The 14,866-nt window shown below is 43.3% G+C and overlaps 1 protein-coding gene across 1 annotated transcript in view; it reads right to left on the bottom strand.

Moving 5' to 3' along the window:
• Nucleotides 1–256: 256 nt before the first annotated feature.
• Nucleotides 257–14,866, bottom strand: part of HSD17B2 (hydroxysteroid 17-beta dehydrogenase 2) — a gene marked incomplete at both ends in the record, with an annotated part of 61,975 nt that continues 47,365 nt past the window's right edge. Inside the window, 2 exons of the mRNA XM_082677068.1 lie at nt 257–618; nt 5,360–5,497. Coding sequence (XP_082533194.1) covers nt 257–618; nt 5,360–5,497 — 500 coding nt within the window. The remainder of the gene's footprint in view (nt 619–5,359; nt 5,498–14,866) is intronic.

Here is a 14,866-nt window from a genome sequence, read left to right as displayed (position 1 = left end):
AGCGTATAATGAGGCTGAAGGTCTACTGGAAGTTGAATCTTCTGCCATCTTGGGTCTAGTCGGTTCTAACCAGTTTTATGTCATATGCTCAATGTCTATGTCATTCTTTTCAAGTTTGTGCCCTGCCCCCTTCCCTGCTGTCTCACTATTCAACCAACAGAGTTCACAGGGGCTGCAAGGTAGGAAACCACAACTTTAATGGGAAGCTCGAGATTCCCTTTCATTCCAAGACTCTTAACATTTCCCACTGATTTGCCTACATGGCCTCATTCTTCCAGTTAGGCATGCTTAACGCTCTGGGCATGCTCTTTCTATGGCTGTGCATTTTTTTGCTAAAATAATCAAATATGCCAGTAGGGCTAAAGGAGACAAAGCAGAGCCACAGGTAAGACATTTTCCCCGGTGCATAAAATGCAAAGGGGCTCTTAGCAGAGATGGCATGCTGGACGTCCAAGAGGACTGGGGAGACGTCCATTACAGAGTAGGTTTGCATGAACATGAGAAAATTGCGTTCCCTAAGGATATAGTCCTGGCCGTAGTCCTCTTGCACGTCAGGGGTGAGGTGGTCCAGGATGTTTTTCTCCAGCTTGTCCCACATGTCACTCGTGCCTGCGATGTCTGAGATGCAAGAAAAAAAGAGAGGCTCTGATGCTGGGAAGGCTAAAACAGGCATGTCCTACCCCTAATTGGGAAGAAGGCCCTTGTGAATTGGCTTCTGTTGGGAAGGATATTCCCAAATGCCTTTTAAAGTATGTGCTTTATAATGGCAATTCTATTCTTTTAAACATACATACAGAACAGTGCACAGATGAATACGTTTCCACAAACCGAATAGCTCATGTAACCAGCAACCAGACCAAGAAAAGGACAAACCAGCCTCGGCCACCTTTCCAGGAGCCCCTTTCAGATGAACAGAGTAGAGTAGCTTTGCCTGACTGTAGACATATGCATACGTGGATGCATGTATTGTGTAGTCAGTAGCTTTCCATTCTGTAAACATGCCATAAATTATTTATCTATTATACTATGATGGGTGTTTGGGTTGTTTTCAAGTTGAGGCTTTTACGAATAGTGCTGCTACAAACATTCTAGTACATATCTTTTCATGACTATTATATACAATATAAAATATAATGTATATAATATATATTATCTATACAATATGTATATACCTACATATATATGTACACATATAATTTTTTAAAATATAGCAGTAACGCCTGCTTCTGTGTATAAAATTAAATATATAATGTTGGGAGTTCCCTGGTGGCCTAGTGGTTGGGATTCCGGGTTTCCACTGCCATGGCCTGGGTTCAATGCCTGGTCAGGGAAGTTCCCGCAAGCCATGCGGGCAAAAAAAAAAAAAAAAGGTTAAAAAATATGTCATGTTGAGCATCATGCTATCTATTTTTTTTTAAGTCTTTCTTGAATTTGTTACAGTGTTGCTTGTATTTTATGTTTTGGGTTTTTTGGCCCCAAGGCATGTGGGATCCTAACTCCCTGACCAGGGATCGAACCCATACCCCACCCCTCCCATCTCCCCCAACCCCGCCCCGGCACTGGAAGGCGAAGTCTTAACCACTAGACCACCAGGGAAGTCCCTCATGTTATCTATTTAATAAATATAATTTTAATTTCATTTTAAATAATACATTAAATTTTAACATAAATTATATGTGATTAAATATATAACCATATATTTAATATAGAAGTAAATTCTTGCTTATTATATAAAATCTAATAGTATCTATATAGTTACTTTAAAATATAGTAGCAATGGCTGCTCATTATATAAATAATGAATAATAAGTAGATACATATGTTTTTAAAATTAATCTCCTCTGAGGAAACTTACAGTATTGTGTGTCATTCTACACTCCCTTCTTGCTCGTACAAACATATAGATATGTTTGGCTTTGGCTTAATTTTATTTTACCAGGAACAAACAAAACACAAAAAGGATCATACTATACGTATTTTCCAGGAAATTGCTTTTTTGTTTGTTTGTGGGTTTTGATTTTTGTTTGTTTGCTAAGTAATGAATCACAGACCTGCCTCCTGGTCAATGGCTATAGTTTGAAACCAGAGCAGCAGAATTTTCCATTGAGCAGCTTTTAGTCACCATTTCTCTATCAAAGGACTTGCCAGTCGTTCCTAGGTTTCACCATTTCAGGGAACGCTGCCGTCACCAGCTTTGCACAATGTATCCTTTTGTTTTTCGGCATTCACTTCTTTAGGCTACAGTCCCCAAAGGGTGGCTGTCTGGTCAAAAAACACATTCATTTTGAATTTTAACAGCTAGTGCCAGATTACTTTCCAGAAAGGTTGCAGCAACCCACACTCCCTCCCACAAAGTGTGTGATTTCTCAGGGATTGCTGTGGGGATGAATCTTTGCTAGCTTGGGTGACTCCTGGATACCAGGACTGCAGGGGAGCCTCACTATGAAATGTAAGCCAGTGAAATCCAATTATACTCATGGAAATGCAAACGGAGTTTCAATTGCTCATTTCTCTTCATGAAGGCACGACCATACTCAAAGAAACGATTACCCTGACAGTTACTACTCCAGAGGCTTCTGCATCTTAAAAAACATGTTCGCATGTACTATTGTTCCTCCAGCTACTTCTGCCCCAGTCTCTACTCTCACAGGGGATTCCTTTTCCTCTCCACTTCCTCCCTCTTTAAACACGTCATGGACTTTCTAATCACTCTTGTGCCTACCCTGTCCAAAATCCCCAAAACTCTCTTTATTGATGACAAAGCCACCACCCTTTTGTCAACCTTCATCTGCCACTTTTTTTTTTTTTTTTTTTGTGGTAGGCAGGCCTCTCACTGTTGTGGCCTCTCCCATTGCGGAGCACAGGCTCCGGTCACGCAGGCTCAGCGGCCATGGCTCACGGGCCCAGCCACTCCGCAGCATGTGGGATCCTCCCGGACCAGGGCACGAACCCGCGCCCCCTGCATCGGCAGGCGGACTCTCAACCACTGCGCCACCAGGGAAGCCCCATCTGCCACTTTTGACACACACTTGCCCATCCCCTGCCACTTTGGGGCTACACACAATAAAACTGGTAACATGACGTGGATCCAAATCCCATCTCTGCCTCTTATCAGCACTGTGGCTTGAGAAATTCCTTAACTTCTCTCAGCCTTGGTTTTCTACCCATATGATGGGAATATTATGATGCCTACCTCATAGATGAGGATTAAGTGAGATTGTACACATAAAGTCTTAAAATCTGCGAAGCGTGCAACATGCTTGAGCTAGTTTTTATTGCAGGGTACCCAAAAAATCTGATATGTTTCCCTGAATGTCTTCAGGAGCTCTTTGTGTCCCTAAAGATTCCTTTCCTCATCCCCCACTTCAAATGTCATTCTCCAAACTTAAGTCCTCAGCCCTCCACTGTCTGGTCTGTTGCCTTTAGAGGGACCATCAAATATCAGCTTTAAACTGAGGACATCCTGATATAAAAGAAAGAACCAGGCTCTGCACCTAGGGATCTGGTTTCAAATTCCCCACCATCGTGGTGTCACAGATGTCCATGCTGAGCTATATATTACCCATCCTACTTCAGTGTCCTCACCTGGTGAATGATGTCAATTAAACCTACTCCTCAGGGGTGTGATGCAGATTAAAACATATATGGAAAGGATGAGAGTAAAATTGGAATGATAATTAAGGAAACAATTTGGAATTATCCAATAAAGTTGAAGATAATTAAAATCTATGATCCAGTCATCCCATTCCTGGGTATATGTCATAGGAAAAATCACACACACATATGCCACGGTAGGTGTGCCAGAAGGTCCACAGCTGAATTGTTCACAGTTGTCCAAAAGTGATCCAAATATCCCATCGATAGTAGAAAAATTGTGGCATATTCACAGAATACTAGCAATGAAAATGAATGAACTACAGCTACACACAATATAAATGAATTGTGAAAACATAATGTTTGGTGAAAGAAGCCAGATGCAAAAAAACCACGTACACATTGATTCCATTTAAAGTTCAAAAACCAGTGAAGCCAAACTATTGTTTGGGGATGCCTGTATGCATGGAACATTGTCAAGAACAACAAATAAACGAATGTTACAAAAAGTATGACAGGTTACCTGCTGCAGGGAGGAGAGGGCTAAAACTGGAGAGGACCATGTGAGGGCTTCTGAGAGCTGGCAATGTTTTATTTTTTGATCTTGATGTTAAGTACATGAATTTTTATAATATTGATAATTTATTAAACTATGTGTGTATATGATATATTTCTCAATTAAAAAAATAAGTTCAACAATATCAGGAAAGAATGTACGGAAAATGGCTAGTGCCTGATAAGAACAGCTGCCCAAAATGCTAGCTATGACAACTTCAGTGAGTCCTTGAAACTGTAACTTAACTGCAGGGTTGCTCTCTGGTCCAAAGGGAATCTTGCGTCTGTGTGTTGGAAGTTTTCGTTGGCTGTGTCACCAAACTCTCAATCCTCCTGCCAGGTTCAAATTCAAATTCATCATTCTCCCCTTCCACTAGCTGTCAGGCAGCTTTTTGTGCTCTGTCTCTCAGGCTGCCATATTCGGCATCATCTTGGACCCACCCTCCTTCTCCATCAACTCCCCTCAACTCTCCCACCTGCCCAGGAAGTCCCCAAGTTGGAAACCCCTCTCAAGACTTCACCTTCCCTCCATTCCTGCTGCCCTGGTCCCGCCTCTCAACCTGAGTGGCCCAGGTCTCGTTCCCTCAGTGTCCTTCCCAGATGAGCCCGTTCACCGAGTCTTCGTGCTCCTCCTGGACAACTCTGGGAGATCCTGGCTGCTAAATGCTTCAAGGCAAAGTTCTGCTTTTCTTTTAGATTTTTATCTGGTGCATTTGGGTTAATATTCAGACCTCTAGGGTTTGTTCTTTAGTGTGTTAGGCATCCCTCCCAGTGTGTGGCCCTTTATTAGATATGCTCTTTTACACCTTCATTTAGATCACCGATTACATGGTTGATGACCCAGAACTAAGGACTGAGCCATGGGGGTCATCTACATCTGCTCAGAGTCCAGAAATTCAGGGAGCGGAGAGGAGAGGATGGCCATCTCCTCCCGGGGTAGAAGGATGTGGGTCATGTCCTTCAGAGGGGAGGAGGTTGTGTTTGAAAAATACATAACATCAAAACTTAATTCCTTGGTGAAAGGCGGCAGGGGAGCAACCGTACACTGCAAAACCTGGCACCTGCCCCTCTATACTTAGAAGAAGCCCACCCATCCCAACCCCTCTTTGGTCCACCACTGAGGGGTTTGTCTTGAACTCTGTCAAAACAAAGGACCTTCAGCATCCCTTCCAGAATGAATATTGCAGGGCTCTTGGCCTCAGACACCTACTTGTTCGGAAGCCTCCAGGCTGGATGACAGAGACTTTAACTCCCCATTTGGATAGCTCTTGTCTCATGACTGCTGAAAACATGGTCAGAGCTGCCTTGGATGAGCTATAGGCTGCCAACTTCTCCATTGGAACCCCTCCTATGGGAACAATGGGAGAAAAAAAAATCAGGTCTGATGTTTTCATTTGTTCATCCACTAAGTATTTAGATGGCACCTACGTCATTCCAGGAACTGGTATCAGTGGTGACTAAGGCAGAGGAAGGAAGACAAATGCCCTCTGTATGCAGGTGAACGCATATTCTTGGTCACATCATTGTCTGGCTTCCTTTGCTTTTGCTTTCCATGCCGGCTTCATCACAGCTGGTCCAATGGCAAACCAAGCATAAGGCTCAATCTCTCCCAGCTTCTAAGCTAAATGTGGCTTAGGTGGGATAAAGAGCATCTGCCCCAGCCTCTGACCTTCCAGTTTGGCCAACCTACATTCTGAGATTCTGGGTGGACATATCTTTGGGGAAGTGGGGGCAGAGTGGGCACCGTTCTCTCCATTACAGAACTTGTAGTTGAACAAATTGGGTTTAATACTTGTTGCAACGAGGAGTAACACACGCCATAGGGAACCGTGGGGCATCTCTGTAAGAGGGTATGAGCAGTCAGAATGACCGTCATCAAAAAGTCTATAAGTGATAAACGCTGGAGAGAGTGTGGCAAAAAGGGAATCCTATTACACTGTTGATGGGAATGTAAATTGGTGCAGCCGCTATAGAAAACAGTATGGAGATTACTTTAAAAACTAAAAATAGAGCTCCCATATGATCCAGGTATCCCACTCCTGCATATGTATCCAGAAAAGATGAAAACTCTACTTTGAAAAGATACATCATACACCCCAATGTTCATAGTAGCACTATTTACAATAGCCAAGACATGGAAACAACCCAAGTGCCCATCAACAGAGTTGGCTTAAGAAGCTGTGGTATATACATATACCATATATGTGAAATGGAATAGTACTCAGCCATAAAAAGTAATGAAATATTGCCATTTGCAGCAGTATGGATGGACCTGAGACTATTAGTGAAGTAAGTCAGACAAAGACAAAATTATGATATCACTTTTATGTGGGATCTAAAAAATACTACAAATGAATCGATATACAAAACAGAAACAGACTCACAGACATAGAAAACTAACATGGTTATCAAAGGGGAAAGCAGGGGGAGAATAAATTAGAAGTATGGGATTAACAGTTACAAGCTACTATACATAAACTAGATAAGCAACAAGGGTTTATTATAGCACAGAGAACTATATTCAATATCTTGTAATAACCTATAATGAAAAATAATCTGAAATATATATATGAATTACTTTGCTGTATACCTGAAACTAACACAATATTGTAAATCAACTAAACTTTAAAAAAAAAAAACTCAGTAGACAAATTAGATGGTAGTTCAAACACAGTTGAGAATTTGTTACCTAAAATCTAGATCTGAGGAAATCACTAGCGATACAGAGAAAGTGGAAAATAGGGAAGAGAGGTATGGTAGGCAGAATAATGGTCCCTCAAAGATGTCCAGAGATGTCTCTGGAACCTATGAATATGTTAGATTATATGGAAAAGGGGGAACTGAGGTTGCTAATCAACCTTGAGATCATGAGCTTAGCCTGGATTATCCAGGTGGGCCCAATGTAATCACAAGGGTCCTTATAAGTGAAAGAGAGGAGAGAAGGGCATTGGAATGAGAGAGATGGCCCGATGTTGCTGCTTTAAAGACAGAGAAATGGGACCATGAACCAAGAATGCAGGCAGCCTCTAGAACCTAGAAAAGACAAGGAAATGGATTTGCTCATAGAGCCTCCAGAAGGAATTCAGCCCTGCCAAAACATTGGTTTTAGCCCAATGAGACTCATTTCAGACTTCTGGCCTGTAGAACTGTAAAATAATAAATTGGGGGTTAAAAAAAAGAGGGTGTGAGAAAGGACTTATTCTAGGAGCGCTGGCTAGGGCTGGGGGCAGACGCTCTTTATTCCACTTGAATCACATTTCTTTTAGAAGTTGAGAGAGATTGAGCCTTAAACTGCATCTCTCATTGGACCAGCTGTGAGGATGAGCTATGGAAGGCAGAAGCAAAGGAAGCCAGAAAAGTGGTGTGACCTTACTTGGAATAAGGTTCTCTGCAGATGTAATTAAGGTACAAATCTCAAGATGAGACCATCCTGGATTAGGATGGGTCCTAAATCCAATGATGTCTGTCCTTGTAAGAGACAGAGAAAGAGAAGACACAGAGAAACAAGGGAGCAGACCATGTCAAGATGGAGACAGATTTGAGTGATGCTGCCACAGACCTAGGAATGCCTGGGACTACAGAAGCTGGGACAGGCAAGGAGGCATTCTCCCTTACAGCCTTCAGAGGGAGGTGGCCCTGCCAGCACTTTGATTTCAGAACTTCGGGCCACCAGAACTGTGACAGTATAGATTCCTGTTGTTTTAAGCCACTAATTTGTTACGGCGGCCCTAGGAAATGAATACGGGTGTGTTCCTGGTGTTCTTTCACTGGAAGACATTAGATTATGAAGGGGTTCAGAGCACCCAGGAGACCTCATGGGGAACCCAGGATGACTGAGCCCATGACATTAAGGGTCCCAGGTTTGGCAAAGATTTCCCTGGTCAAAGAAGCATCCACTGGCTGAATTGATGAATATAAACTGTGATACAGCCATACAATGGAATACAACTCAGTCACTAGAAGGAATGAACTTGATACGCACAACAGCATGGATGAGTCTCAAAATAATTATGGTGAAAAAAAGAGCCGGACAAAAAAACAGTATGTATTGTATGATTCAATTTATTTATAATTCTAGAAAATGCAAACAAATCTATAGTGATAGAATGGATCAGTGGTTATCTGCTGGGGGGCCAGGGTATGGGTTAGAATGGGGGACAAGGAAGTCTGGGGAATGAAGGTCATGTTCACTATCTTGATTGTGGTGATGGATTCCTAGGTACATATCTATGGACCTTGAGGGCATTATGCTAAGTAAAGTAAGTCAGACAGAGAAAGACAAATGCCATGGAATCTCCCTTATATGTGGAATCTTTAAAAAAAAAACTACAGAAAACGCTAATTCATGGATACAGAGAACAGATTGGTGATTACCAGAGGTGAGGGGTGGGGTGCTGGGGAAATGCGTGAAGGAGGTCAAAACGTACAAACGTCCAGTTATAACAAATACATTCTGGGGATGTAATGTGCAACATACTGACTATAGTTAACAGTACTGTGTTGTATATTTGAAAGCTGTTAACAGTAATTTTTTTTTATAAATTTATTTATTTATATTTTTTATTTTTGACTGCGTTGGGTCTTTGTTGCTGCGCGTGGGCTTTCTCTAGTTGCGGCGAGCGGGGGCTACTCTTTATTGTGGTGTGCGGGCTTCTCATTGCGGTGGCTTCTGTCGCTGAGGAGCACGGGCTCTAGGTGCACGGGCTTCAGTAGCTGTGGTTCGCGGGCTCTAGTGCCAGGCTCAGTAGTTGTGGCGCATGGGCTCCCTGGCATGTGGGATCTTCCCGGACCAGGGCTTGAACCCCGTGTCCCCTGCATTGGCAGGCGTATTCTTAACCACTGTGCCACCAGGGAAGTCCAAGATAGTAAATCTTAAAAGCTCTTATCCCAAGAAAAAAATTGTAACTGTGAGGTGATGGATGTTAACCTTATTGTGGTAATCATTTCGCAACGTATACATATAGCAAATCATGCGGTACACCTGAAACTAATACAATGTTATATGCCAATTATAGCCCAATTAAACTGGGGGAAGGGAATATAGGCATTGAAGTAGAGATACCTAGAATAGCTAATGTCAATTATCATCATTATTCTTACATGATTATTAAAGCTTTGGTCTGGGACTTCCCTGGCAGTCCAGTGCAGTGGGCGTGGGTTTCATCCCTGGTGGGGGAACTAAGATCTCACATGCTGCGTGCGGTGTGGCCAAAATGAAAAAAAAAAAAAAAAAAGCTTTGGTCTGGCTCACATAACTTCCTTTTGAGAAAAACTCATCCTTACCTTCCTGTCTTTGTAGGAAGGCTGTCAGTCAACCGTTCTGTCCTCATTCAGAGAGGCAGCCTGACCGATCATAATACCCCATCCCCTGGACCCGGAGATTGGTTTGGGGCTGGGCACGTGACTTCAGCTGAGCCAGAGTCCTGATCTAGATCGTGGAAAGGAGATGCTTTTATGGTTTATTCCTGGCTACTTAAGTGTGATAATGGTGCAACACCGGCACTCCCAGGGGCCATTTCTGCCCCCACACAGGAGAAGGGAAGCAAAGGGAAGCAGAGGAGCGAGAAGGGAGTTCAGAAAGCTGGAGGTAGGTGTTGAGGACGGAAATGGGGAGTGGAGGTGGGGGAGAGTTACGATGACTCGAAACTTGGTTCCAAACAGTCGGTGAGCTAATCAACTCCTTCTCCCTTCTTTAAGTCAGTCTAAGGTTTGGCCCTGTCACTTAAAAGGAAGAGTCCTGAGGCTTAACTGCTGAAATTTCAGTATAGTATCTGCCATCAAACATTCAGCTCTGGTTCCCATCTTGTCACGTATGACCAGCTGATGCTTGTTTAAGTGATTTTTAGTTTCATCAAATCTTAGTTCAAAATCCAATTCCTTCCTTTGACTGGGGAGGATGGCCAAAGAAGTTAAAGCAACTTGTTCAAAGTTTCAACCCAGTCTGTGCGGTTAGACTATGCTCATTTCTCTACGGTTTTTAGAGGTGAGGTGAGCTTGGCCAGTTGGAAGGAAGGTTAGCAGAGGGCAGCAGGTAAAGAGCCAGCTTCTGGAGCCAACACTGTCTGTGTTCAAATCCCAGCTCTGCCATTGATTAGGAAAGGCAGTTAAAGTTAGGAAAACCAGTTTATGTTTATGTGCCTGTCTTTTAATCTATAAATTAAGAATAATGATAATACATGTATCACAGGGTTTTTGTGAAAGTTAAGTGAATTAATATATTAGAACAGTGTTTGGCACAAAATAAGCTCCCTATTAGGCCTTCCTATTATTTGCCAAGGCACTGGGATTTTTAAAAGCTCCCCCAGGTGATTCCAACGGGCAGATAGGGTTGTTAAACACTTCTAGAGAACATCTATGATTTTTTTCCATTTATTTCTGTCCTCTGGACATGTAAATATTAATACAGCTTGGGCTCTGGAAAATGAGATCTCTGTTTTGGTTGTGGAAGTTGTGATCTCAGAAGTTGGATAGTAACCTGGCAGTGCTGTTTGATCCTTGATCCAAGTCTCACAGATGTGGGGCATAAGGTATGTTGTGTTTCAAGAGACTGAAATTAAAAGAGACTTTCTAGTGCTATGCTGGAAGAAAGTTCTTCTGCTTATATGTTTGGTTTTGCTTGTTTGTTTTTAAGCTACATATGCCTTGGTCAAAATATATTTCCTTTAAATTATGTTGAGCGAAAGCCGGTTTCAAAAGGTTGCATACTGTATGATTCCATTTATATAATATTCTTGAAAGAAAATTACAGAGATGGAGAACAGATTCGTGGTTGCCAGGAGTTGGGGATGGGGTGAGTGTGTGGATGTGGCCATGAAAGGGGTATCTCAGGATCGTTATGGTGCTGGAACCATTCTGTATTTGATTGTGTTCATAGTTACAGGAAGCTATACGTAGGATAAAACTGCACAGACCTATAAACACACACACACATAAATGGGTGCAGATATAACTGGTGAAATCTGAATAAGTTCTGTGCATGGTACCAATGGCTTTGACATCGTACTGTAGTTATGTAAAATGTTATCATTAGGGGAGTCTGGATGAAGGGCGAACAGGACTTCCCTGTACATTTCCTTTCAGTTTCCTGTGAGTCTAATTATTTCCAAATAAAAAGTTTTAAAATGCATACTCCGTTTAAGACACGCTTAGGTGGCTTCCCTGGTGGTGCAGTGGTTAAGAATCCGCCTGCCAACGCAGGGGACATGGGTTCAAGCCCTGGTCCAGGAAGATCCCACATGCCGCGGAGCAACTAAGCCCGTGAGCCACAACTACTGAGCCCATGCACCTAGAGCCCGTACTCCGCAACAAGAGAAGCCACCGCAATGAGAAGCCTACGCACTGCAACGAAGAGTCGCCCCCACTTGCCGCAACTAGGGAAAGCCCGCGTGCAGCACCAATGCAGCCAAAAATTTTTTTTAAAAGAAAAATTAAAAGACACGCTTAGGTCAGGAGAACTGCCTAGCTCCCATGTAGGTCTTCGGCCATACCAAGATCATAAAGTCTCCTAACATTTTGGTAAATAAAACTAAAAATTAAGTTTATTGAAGTTTGGCATGGGAGGCCCCAAAATCAAGGCCTGGCTAATTTGAAATGTTAAAACATGAGAGAAGCGCCCTAAGCAAGCTAGAGCTTTTGAAACATTTTCTGCCAAGGCTGCAACCAAATTTAAAGTGACAATATACTTCTTCCTCACTCAGTTCCACGCTCACCCCCATCACTGATGGACGTGGCTAATGCAAAGGCAAAACTTTGCCCTTAGAGCAGTACTCGCTTAGGAGGTACAAAAACTGAATGCTGGGGTTCCCCCCGATCGTTTCTAAGTAGCCAGTGCTGGTAAATGGCTCAGAATATGGGGTGACCTTGTTATTCAGTGACTTAATGGAACACCTAGTCAACAATGGGACGTGTTTTAACCAACCACGTACAGACCTATGGACTCTTTCCATCCTTCATAACTGCAAATCATCTAGCCCTACTTGGTGTAGCTACCATGAAGGCAGCATTCCCCCTGTCTTCTAGAACATACCAGTCCCCCCCCCCACCCCCCGCCCAACCCAGCTTTTCTGCCTCGGGGAACTACTCAGTGAATCTGTTCCCTGGCAGGAATAAACTCAGCATTCATGTTTCTGATCACTCTGGTGGTCCTTGTCTTTCTGGTGGTCCTTGTTTTGACCTTATGGCATACTGTTGGCCGTGGCTAACACGGAGGGAAACTTGAAATTACAATCCTGGAGCTTACAGAATTGTGAGGCCCTTTCCCCACAGCCCCCTCAGGGGGCTCGGTCCTGGTCTTTGCCTGACTCCTTTGGTGTGACATAAGCAAAAAGTTAGTAACATTTCCCAAGGTTCTAGCATTCAAATGTTCTTGATGTCCTCTGAGGTAACACAGGGCCTCAAAACACTCCTCCTAGCCATAATGATCAGCACCTACCAGGAGATCCTCTTGTTCCTGACCTAAAGCTAACATATGACAATATAGGAATTACGAAAAGAAAGGGCTTTCCAAGCGAGTGCTCTATTAACAGGACACAAATATTGCAGCTTTTCAGCCTGAGGCTGTATAGGTAAGGTGTGATTTTTTGATTTATAATAAATATGTATTTGGTCATGGTTGCTGTTTCTGGCACAGGGCTTCTAAAACCCTGGGAATTTCCTAAGTGATGAGAGTGGCAAAGGTTAACGAGGACTTTTGTTATGTTAATGGCAGGAGAACCTCTCCTAAGGATGGGCGGAGGGCTGGTTGCAAGTGGATCCAATTAGAGGGGTGGACCTTTCAGTCTCTCCCCCGGGAGGGGAGAAAGATTGAGATCAATCACCAATGACTAATGATTTAGTCAATCACATGCTATAAGGAAGCCTCCATAAAAACCCCAAAGGAGGGGGTTGGGAGAGCTTCCAGGTTGGTGAGCAGGGAGATTTGGGGAGCGTAGTGAGTTCAGAGAGTGTGGAAGCATCACACCTTTTCCCTGTGCCTTGCCCTGTGTATCTCTTCATCTGGCTGTTGATTTGTATCCTTTATATCCTTTGTAATAAACCAGTGAGTAATCCAGTGAGTAAGCAGGTTTCCTGAGTTCTGTGAGCTGCTCTAGCAAATTAAGCAAACCCAAGGGGGGGGGGGGGTAGTTGGTACCTCTGATCTATAGCAAATCGGTCAGAAGCACAGGTGATAACCTGAGCTTGCCACTGGCATCCAAAGTGGGGTTGGGGGGCAGTCTTGTAGGACTGAGCCCTAACCTGTGGGATCTGATGCTATCTCCAGGTAGAGAGGTAGAGAGCTTCAGAATTGAGTTGAATTGTAGGACACCCTGCTGGTATCTGAGCATTGCTTGTTGGTGTTGAGGTAACTCCTGTCTCCAATATGGAACCAGGTGCAGGACACTTTTATAGGAGTACCAGGGTCCCATGCCCACAGCAGCTTTCTCGTTTTCTAATACCTTCGCAAGCCAGAACACCCATGACCTTGTCTCAGGAGAAAGTAATGAGGGCTCCCAGCTGGTTTCTGCCTCCTCCAAGGTCAACTGGACTCAACTCAAGTAACAAAGTCCCGGGAATTCCCTGGCGGTCCAGTGGTTAGGACTCTGAGCTTTCCCTGCCGAGGACCCGGGTTCAATACCTGGTCGGGGAACTAAGATCCCACAAGCCATGCAGCGCGGCCAAAAAAAAAAAGGAAAACAAAGTAACCACCACCTGGTGGTCAGGTGGTTAAGATTCCGCGCTTCCACTTCAGGGGGCTTGGGTTTGATCCCTGGTTGGGGAAGTTCCACATGCCGCGTGGTGCAGCCAAAAAAAGAAAACCCAAAAACTTTAGGCATGGTTAGCAGAAATTGGAGACTAATAGCATCTGGTTGTTTCCTTGTAATTTGACAATCTCTGGGGATTCGACAACTGTTTGGTATCAAGATCAATGTCTGGGACCTTGTTCAAAGTGTGATTGAGAAGCAGCAGCTGGGAATCTGTTAGAAGTGCAAGCCCTCAGGTCGCACTCCAGACCCCCTGAATCAGAAATTCTGGGGGTGGGGCAGAATTTTTTTCTTATTGTGGTAAAATACATAAAACATAAAATTCACCATTTAACCCTTTTAAGGTGTACAATTCAGTGGCTTTTAGTACATTTACAATGTTGTACAACCAATAGCACTATCTAGTTCTGTATCTTCATTGCCCCGAAAGGAACCCCCATACCCCAGCCCCTGACAACCACTAAAATGCTTTCTGTCTCTATGGGTTTGCCTGTTTTGGACATTTCACATAAATAGGATTGTCCCAAGATATGGCCTTTTGTGTCTGGCTTCTGTCACTTAGCACAATCTTTTCAAGATTCACCCTTCAGAGTATCAGTGCCTCATTCCTTTTTATGGATTAATAATATTCCATTGTATGGAGAGACCACATTTTGTTTATTAATTCATCAGTTGATGGACATTTGGGTTGTTTCCATCTCTGGCTGTTATAAATAATGCTATGAATACCTGTGTACAAGCGTTTGTTGGAGCACCTGTTTTCTGTTCTCTTGAGCATACACTTAGGAGTAGAATTGCTGAGTCGTAACTCTGCGTTTAATTTATTGAGGAACTGCCAAGTGTTTTCCACAGAGGTTGCACCATTTTACGTTCCCACCAGCAACTCAGGAGAGTTCCAGTTTCTCCAGACCCTTGCCAACAAGTGCTGTTTTCTGGTTTTTTGATTATAGCCATCCTCGTGGGTGTGAAATATTATC

This window comes from Grampus griseus (genome assembly GCF_964374135.1).
Source record: "Grampus griseus genome assembly, chromosome: 19".
NCBI lineage: Eukaryota > Metazoa > Chordata > Mammalia > Artiodactyla > Delphinidae > Grampus > Grampus griseus.
This window is presented reverse-complemented; position numbering and strand designations above follow the sequence as displayed.